Genomic DNA, 9191 nt, shown 5'->3' on the forward strand with positions numbered 1-9191 from the left:
TATATATATATATAAAAACAGGTTTGTGTACATAAGCAAGCATGTGTGTGCATGTAGGCATATAGGGCATGAAAGAAATTACCAATAAAAAATGAATAAAGCGCCAGCGGTCATGGTGGTGCATGCCTGTAATCCCAGCACTTGGGAGGCTGAGACAGGAAGAATGCTGTCAGTTAGGGTTTGAGGTCAGCCTGGGCTACAATACTGAGTTCAAGGCCAGTCTGAACTACCCAGTGAGACCCTGTCTCCAAAAAAAAAAAAGAAGAAAGTTTCCAGGTGTGATAGCCTGTAATCCCAGTACTCTGGGAGGCTAAGGTGGGAGGATCACAAATTTGATTCCAGCCTGGGCAATTCAGTGAGACCCTGTCTCAAATTTTAAAAAATAAGGGCCAAGAATGTAGCTCAGTGCCCCTGAGTTCAATCCCCAGTACCACACATACACACATACAGTTTGGGAAGAATCCCTTTGTTCTTCTTTTCCTATAGAACTGGGGATTGAGCCCAGGGCCTTCACACTGAGCTGCATCCCAACCCTTTCTTATTTTATATTTTGAGACAGGGTCTCACTGTTACTAAGTTCCCGGGGCTGGACTAGAACTTGCAGTTCTCCTGCCTCAGTCTCCCAGGGTGCAGGCATTACCCCTATGCCCACCATGCTGACCAGTTAAACATTTCTAGAATTTACTTTGAGTCATACATCCCTGGAGGTCAAACAGTTTCCACCACGTTTCCCAAAAAATAAGACCTAGCAGAAACATAATCAGTCTTGAAAATTAGACACCAAAACTGCCAGCCCCAATCAGCCTATCCTCGCCTTACCTGCCTTACAGAGTAGCCGCCAAGCAAGAATGCAGGCAGCAGAATGGCCCGAGCCGCTGCAGCCGCACCACTGAAGCATTCTTGCTACCTTAAGCCTTGCCTAAAAGCCTTGAATTCTATCTGCTGCTTCTTAAGGCCATAACAATAAAAGCCCTCAGCTGGCATCCGGGGTGCCTGCCCCCCTAAACTTTATTGAAATTAAATTCATATCCTGTGCAATTGACAATGGACCCTGTACAATTCTGAGACTCGGTATTATCCAGAGTTCAGCAACCGCCAGCATAGCATTAGAACTCCTTATCACCCCGCGAAGAAACACACCCGTTATCATGGCTTAAATCCCCATCTCTAGGCAACCCCGAATCTACTTTCTGTCTATAGATTTGCCTGATCTGTACATATCACGCGAATGGGATCAGAAATCCCCAGGGTTGCTTGGCCGTTAATGTTATCTCTGTTCCTTGTCATATTCCCCTCCCTTCCCCAGAGACTTCTGTCTCCCGCCGGCCTTTCTCACCGTAAGTGCCGGGAATTCTGTCAACCTGAGAGCAGCGTCTGCTGCTGTTAGCAGATGCCACAGTGATCACGCACTGGGATCATTAAAGCCACGCCCTCGTCTTTGTATTGTGCTGAACCCCAGCTAACAAAATCTGGAGTAGTTCAGCAATAGACTGTTTGCCTAGCTGGGTTCAATACGCAGCACTTGAAAAAAAAAACCAGAAAAACACCACCTCTTTGGCCCAGAAGAGCTGCCAGCCCCAAAAGCACATGCTGCGGCCCTCTGAGCCCCCTACTTCCTCAAGGTGCACAGAAAGCAGTCACCGTGCAGCCAGGATTCCCAGGGGAGCACCTGCCTACGACCAGTGCAAGCCTCCAACCCACAGAGGTATCCTGGCCTTCCCTGCCCTCTCTCTTGGTGCTGGTCCAAAAAAACAAAAGGCATAACTAGATGTAACTAGATGGTGACCAGGACATGGCTTTGGTTCAAAACAAGTTTCTCTTTCCTGCCTAGAAAGATCCCCAGAGGTGGTATGTGTGCGTTCTTTCTGTCTCTGTTGCTTGCTTGCTTCCTTTTCTTTTCTTTCCTTTTCTCTTACTTTCTCTTTTTCCTTCTGCCTTTTTCTTTCTCTTGCTTTTTTTCTCCTGGGTTTTTGTTTGTTTTGCGGGGTGTGGGTTTCACCTGTTTGTTTCGGGATTTTTTTTTTTTTTTAGTGCTGGGGATCAAACTAGGGCTTTGGGCATGAACCAATACCGCTAAGCCACACCCCCGGCCTTGGGTTGTGAGGGCTTTGTTCGGCACTTAGACATTCAGCCGGCAGTCTGAGCTGGGATCTGAGTGCAAAGGTGTGGTGGATTTTACTTCGTTCTCGCTTAACTTTGAAAATTAAATAGGGCACAAGGGAGGGCTGAAGGACTTGCCGTGCAGTGGACGGTTTATTTCTACACAGCTGGACTCTGCGGTTGGTGTCCCCCTGTCCTGATAAATCAGGGGCCCAAGAGTGCTTAGCTCAGAGGAAATGCAGGGCTGGCCCTGCAGCCTGGGTCTCGTGTCGCAAGAGTGTCGGGACGGAAAGGATCCCTGCAGAGATGAGGCAGTGACCACAGGGCTGGGGTGCTGGCCCTGCTGGTCAACTACCGGGCCACTGCAGTGAAGTCATCTTCCCCAGGTCTCAGCTTGCTCATCCAAAATGGGCATGGCCGGAGGGCCTGCCTCCTAGGGTGCAATCCAAGGAGAAGCACTAGCTTTCCTCACCCAGGAAGTGCTCGGTGCTCAGTGCCCCTAGCCACCAGCAGCTCCCCCTGCTGCTCCCCCACCACACTGCTGCTCTTCAAGAAGCCCAGGGGCTCCTCGGCCCCCCGTGCAGCTCCCCTGATTCTGCGTAGGGCGGCTTGTGACCCCCGGTGTGCTGTTGAGCCTCTGATCCTGCTGCTGTGTATTGTTCTCGCCCTCTGGTGTTTGCTTTTCCGGACTCTAAAAGCAATCTGTGTGCTAATACTTGGTGTATATTACAAGCTGGATATATGTGTTGACTGAGTGAATATGTTTATTGGGGAAAATGGCAAGAATATAGATCCTGCAGGTTATGTTATAGAAGAATACACGGTAGAACCCCTGCCCGTGGGTGAGAGCTGTCAAGGTGGGAATGCCCCCAGCTTCCCACATCATGTCACCCCCAGTGACTCCCAGGACCATCTTGCTTTTGGCCTTGCCTAGATGTTCATGCCTCGCGGCCTCTCACGGGTGCTGACACTGGATTCCCCTCATACAGTTTGAAAGGTGACAAGAAGCCTTGTCCAGGCACTTCAGTTCCTTCCCTAGCAGCAGCAGACTGTTGGGCTGCTAACACCTCCGTAGGAGCTGGATCCTTCCTGTCTGACCAGAGGGGAAGACGAAGTGTGGCCTGGAAAGAGGACAGAGGGGGCCGTGGCTGGCTGGCCCTTGCATGTGCCCACACTGCCCGAGGCCCCCTGCTGGTTACCTCTGCTCGCCTCTTCCCTGGAATCGGTAAAAGCCCCGCTCTAAAGACAGAACTGAGCTTCAGTGGAGGGGAAGAGGAGCCCAGTTAGTGCTGGCGTCTGCAGGCTCCCGCGGTAATGCAGAGTTTGGAGGTGACTGGGCTAGGTTCGGAGCTGGCCCCCTTCCCTTGCTGACTGCAGGTGGCCCGCAGGAGCTAAGGCATCTTCTCAGGCCTCAGAAAAACGGAGGCGAAACTGCCTTGGCAGGGGCCATGGGAATGAAGCCCATCAGTGCACCAGGGCCTGACAGCCAGCATGGGATCTATTTTTGTGCTCTCCCTTGGAGGCAGCACTGCAGGGTCTGATTCAGTCCTGCAGGCCTGACCCAAGGGTGGTCCCCATGCTGCCCCTCTGAGCTGGCCACTCCTAAGCTCTCCTCCACCCTCAGGTGCCTTCTGCTCACTCCAGCCAACCAAAATTGTCATGTGTGAATGTGTGTGACAGCCGGGCATGGTGGCAAATGCCTGTAATCCCAGCACTCGGGAGGCTGAGGCAGGAGGATCGTTGTGAGTTTGAGACTAGCCTGGGCTACAAAGTGAGCTCAAGGCCAGCCTGAACTGCATAGTGAGACCCTGCCTCAAAAAGACAAAAAAACAAAACAAAACAAAGAATGTGTGTGACAGGCTGAGCCAGAGTCGTCGTCTTGTTTTACATCTGATATAGGAAGAAATGAAGACAAATATGTTCTGTAATTGTTTTGTGTGTAAATCCTGTCTCCTGTTAGGACTGGACATCTATCACCTTATTCCTAACACAGCGTATGAGGTACACACTAGTCACTCGCAAGCCAGATGGCCATACATACTCCTCCTTTATAAATGACAAAAGGAGCTGTATGTGATGGCTCCTGCCTGTAATTCCAGCAATCAGGAGGCTGAGGCAGGAGGACTGCCATGAGTCCAAAGCCAGCCTGAACTACATAGTAAGTTCAAGACCAGCCTGAACTACATACATAGTAAGACCCTGTCTCAAAAAATAAAATGACAAAATCATTCCAGAAAGTGGGGGAGGACACATTTAAGAAACAGCCAGGTGAGCCCAGACTCCTGAGCTCCTACATACTCTGTCAGAATAGCCCGAAGCAGCTGGCTATTGGGTAACAATACAAAGTGGTTTGAACACTGCTAATCCCTTCTGTGCTAATGAACATTGCTAAGATTTTGTTTGGGTACAGGCTCAGTACTCTGCCTTAGACTTCATAGTCTCCTTCATGTTACAGCAAACAAGCCTCAAAACAATAGTGTTGTTCTTATTCATACATAAGAATTCCACCTAGGCGTGGTGGCACACACCTGTAATCCCAGCACTCGGGGAGGCTGAGGCAGGAGGGTCGTTGTGAGTTCGAGACCAGCCTGGGCTACAAAGTGAGCTCAAGGCCAGCCTGAACTGCATAGAGAGTCTCTGTCTCAAAAAGACCAAAGGGGAGAGGCTGGGGATTTAGCCCAGTGGCACAGCGCCTGCCTGGCAAGCGCAAGGTCATGAGTTCAATTTCCGGTACCGGAAAAAAAAAAAAAGACCAAAGGGGGGAAAAAAAAATTTGTTTCTCATGGGTGTGGTGGTACACACCTGCAGTTCCAGCTACTCAGTAGGCTGAGGCAGAAGGGTCACTTGGCCCAGCAATTTGAGCCTAGCCTGGGAAACACAGGATGACCCTGACTGAAATGAAAGATGTTTCTCCAGCCTTTCCGCCTTGGTAAGCTATTCTTCGGGTATAAGCCCAGGGTAACAGGGGCCAGTCTGTCTCAGACAAGGCCTGCCCAGTTAGCCATGGCCACAGAAGACCTGGCTAGAGCCCCCAGGCCTGGGCTACTGCCTAACAAGATGTCCCCAAGATGCTAACCCCAGCCTATAAAATGATGACAAATGTCACAGCGACACTTACGCATTCAGTACGAAAACCAGGACAGGAAGGATCTTAAAACAAACCACACAGGAAGCTGGTCACAAGTCTCAAGTTTTTTTATTTTCAGAACAGAATCTCATTTTATTTTTAAAAAGAGAAGGAAAGGAAAAAAAAAAAAAAACTGTGATAAATGCTAGTGAGATGCCACGTCCCTCCTCCTTCCAGGCTCTAACTCTCAGCTAAGTCTCTTCCCCAAAAGCCACAGGCTCAGTGCCAAGGCGTGCTAACAAGAAAGAGTCCAAGCTTGGCATGGTGACGCACACCTGTAGTCCCCGCTGCTCAGGAGGCTGAGGCGGGAGCATCTCTTTAGCCCAGGAGTTTGAGGCAGCCTGGGGCAACACAGCAAGAACCTAGCTCACAAAAAAGGAAAAGGGAACAAGTTTTTAGAGAGGATCTAGTCTTTTTAAAAAACAAATAAGGTTCAGGGCTGGGAAGATAGCTCAGTGACAGAACACCCCTGCACCACTGATGCCCTAGAAAGCAAGGGAAGTAGAGCTTGAGGGGCCGCTGCTTATGAGTGGGCCAAGGACAGTAAATGACAGGACCCAAGGAAAACACACCAGAAGAAAGGAACCAGCACCCTGAGCACAGTCACTGTAGCAAACGTATAAAAAAAGATGGCCAGGGTGAGCTGGGGCCCCTCAGCTGGATCTGACAGGCCCGGCCTCTGCCACACGGGCCCCGTCGCCACCCATCTCCTGACATACCCAGGGAAGTGGCAGCTCATCGGAACCTGTCACAGCCCCACTCAAAGCCCGACAGCACTCAGAGGTCACAGCCAGCCGGTCACTCGCAAGCCAGATGGCCATCCAAACAGTAGAAAGAGGGTGGGTCGGGGGCCAGCCTGCGCCAGCCATGGCTCAGAATAATGTCCTTTCACAGTCACTGACATTAGGTAGCAGAGAAACGGCAGAGCTGGAGAGAAGGGGACGGCAGCCGTCATCCCCACCAGGGGCCTGCGCCTCGAACCTTGAATCCAACAGCAGAGAAGAGGAGCCGGTGAGGGGAAGGAGAACTGGCAGAAACCAGCCCGCCAGCACTGGCCGAGGAGTGCAGAGGGCAGTGACTGTAAACATTTCCCCACCGGTGCCCACTCTGAGGGCCAGCTGGCTCCGGGCACTCAGGCCTACGCTCGGCCCCTCGGCTGTCTCTGCCTCCATGACATCTGCTCACAAGCCCCTAGGAGGCTGGAAGAGAAGGACCCCCAGACGCCCTCAGTTCTTGGAGAACCCAGCAAAACCAAAAGACAGGTGGCCACTAGCCCAGGTGCTGAGTTACTGGCCAGTCACCTGGCCCTTTGGGCCCCTCCTTGTGCTTGGGGCTCTTGGGAAGGTTGGCGGCAGGGCAGCAGTGAGGGCCCAGCCGTCCACCCAGCCGGAGCCTTCTCCCTCCAGGTCAGAGGCTTCAGACAGCCCCAGAGCCAAACAGGGAAGGGCCCGCACGCAGATGGATTGTGGCCCGCTCCTCTCCTCTCCTCTCCACTGCTGCCACTTTTTACAGAGGGTCAGGGTTTTCAAGAACTCTAAACTCAAACAGCGCTAGATCTGGAAGGTGCCTGAGGCCCAGAAAGTAAAAATGATCTCGCACTCCAAACTAGTGAGTGACAGCCATAACTAGAACCCACGTCTCCCATGCCTCCTGGTCCCTTGTCCAGGATTTGTGGAACTCCCAAAGCGGAAAAAAGGAGAGGGAGGACCAAAAATCCTGACATTCTGTCCCCACCCTAACACTGTGGGTGGAAGAAAGTGAGTATTTCCTGGCCTTGCTCCATGTCATCCTGCGTCCTTACCTCCCTAAAAATAGTCCTTTGTCTCAGAGACTCCAAAGGGATGTCCCACACCAAGACTGTAGGTGGGAAACCCCTGGCCGTCCCTTGTCATCACCTCAATAAGAGGAGTCTGTGGGGAAGACACCCCAGCAGGGCTCTGCAGCCTGCCCCTTCCCTTGGGAGCCCTGTCAGCAGAGCAGAGGGCACTGCCACCCTTTCTCATCTACCCCACGCTTCCCAGAGGAGGGGCACATAGGGCACTGGGTGTCCTACTCCCTTGGGCCCATAGGAAGCCCGATTTCACATCCATCCAGGCACCTCTTCCCCTACAGCTATGCTGAGTCCTGCTGTGCCCCAGCCGGGACCAAGCCGCAGGAAGGAGAGCCATTCTGGGTGCAGACGGAGGAACAGGAGGCCAAGCCAATGGCTGATATTCCACAGACCCTGTAACCACACTGGCACCAAAACCCAACGGGGTCTGGTGGCCACGTTGAATGCAACTTCTGAGTATTTCATTTAATTTTTTGCAAGCAGCATCAGCGATGATGCAGCAAAAGTTGAAAGCACGGAGGTAGAATTGCTCGCTCACCCGAAAAAGGGTGCCATTTGGTCCTTCGAGTGTGGGACACCCTCCTCCCCAAGCTGAGAAGAGAGGAGAGGAAGTGAGGGAGACCCTGGGTCAGCTTCTCCCTCGGAGGAGAGTAACTGGGCAGCTCCAAGGCCTCGCTCGTCCTGGGAATTCATGCACACAAATTCAAGCCAGAAGGAGAACGGTGGTGGGATGTGTGGTGGGAAGGCAAGGCCTCCCAATCTATGGATTGTAAGGGGCCACCGGGTACACAAAGAGACAGCACCGCGCGCGCGCGCACCCACACACACGCACACAGACACGCGCTTATCGTCTACCGTCCGTCCAGTAAAGACACATCAGGGGAAGAGTGGATTCTGAGGCAACAGCCATCAACCACAACCTATAGAGCCCGGTGCAGGCGCAAAGCACAGCAGCCTCTGCCTGGACGCCCCCTGTCCTCCATTCTTCCCCACGGTGGATTGGAACTGGGGAGGTGGGGAAAGCGGGAAGCACAGTTATCCAGCTCCTTGGAGGTCAGGGACTGGAGTAGAATACGAAGACAGAGCACAAGGTCAGCGGACCGACCTCCCTTTCAATTGACTGCTGGTCCCCTCCAAGCAGTACCCCTTGCGTACAGAGAAACACACGCACCCTTAGCCCTAGTAACAGTCGCTTCTCCCAAACATACCCTGATGAAACCCCTGTAAGGGGTCAGAGGCCAAGGGAGCTGCACACGCTCATCCCAAAAGCAAGGCCCCCCGCCCTTCACCCCTCAGTTCTGGGAGGTCACGGCCAAGGTGTTGACGTAGCCATGGGGCCCTCCCTCGTTCTCAGAGATGCAGTGGCCCAGCTGCGAGCCTCCCTGAGGCGGCGGCGGAGGCGGCGGCGGCGGCGGAGGCGCAGAGGGCGGAGCACCGTAGCCACCTCTGGCCCGGCTGGGAGAGGTCCGGCTGCCCCGGTCCCAGCAGCCCTCCAGGGCCTCCAGGCCGCGGCAGCCAAGGAAGAACAGGTTCTTGAGCATGAAGATGGAGAGAGGCTGCTGGTAGCTCACCACCAGGAGGCAGCGCAGGGCCAGCAAGGGCACGTCCACCAGGCAGCCGCCCAGAAGGCGGAGCAGGCGGCTGCAGCTGCCGGGCCCCGAGGCCTGGCCCCAGGACCAAGCGGCCGCGGCCGCGGCGTTCAGCTCGTAGAGCCAGAGCACCGGCGAGGCGAGGGTGAGGAAGTAGACCGCGATGAGCAGGTAGCGCAGGTGCGCGGGCAGCGGCACGCGGCCTTCCAGCATCAGCTCCACCAGCGTGAAGCTGTCGAGCAGGTCCAGACACGTGCCCAGGAAGCAGCCCGCGGCGCGGTGCTGCTGCGGCTGCAGGAGCAGGGGTCCGGCCGAGCCCGGGGGCGCGCCCGCCTCGCTGATGGCGCGCACCAAGCTATAGAGCAGCGGCACCGACAGCGCCACGGTGAGGCGGAAGCCGGTGGTGCCGAAGGGCGCGCGCAGCTCGATGAGGTCCAGGATGGACGTGCCCAGGATGAGCACCACCTTCGGCGTGAAGGCGATGGAGTAGATGAGCCAGGCCAGGTAGGCGAAGGCGAACTCTCCAGCCGCCGCCGCCGCCGCC

General features: G+C 54.2%; 1 protein-coding gene across 1 annotated transcript in view; it reads right to left on the reverse strand.

The window, feature by feature from the left end:
- Positions 1-5616: 5616 nt before the first annotated feature.
- The window catches only part of Cecr6 (cat eye syndrome chromosome region, candidate 6), an 8497-nt gene continuing 4922 nt past the window's right edge, over positions 5617-9191 (reverse strand). Inside the window, exon 6 of the mRNA XM_013520012.1 lies at positions 5617-9191. Coding sequence (XP_013375466.1) covers positions 8351-9191 — 841 coding nt within the window. The 3' untranslated portion in view covers positions 5617-8350.

Source organism: Chinchilla lanigera, unplaced genomic scaffold, assembly GCF_000276665.1.
Source record: "Chinchilla lanigera isolate Chin_1 unplaced genomic scaffold, ChiLan1.0 scaffold00053, whole genome shotgun sequence".
NCBI classification, from domain to species: domain Eukaryota; kingdom Metazoa; phylum Chordata; class Mammalia; order Rodentia; family Chinchillidae; genus Chinchilla; species Chinchilla lanigera.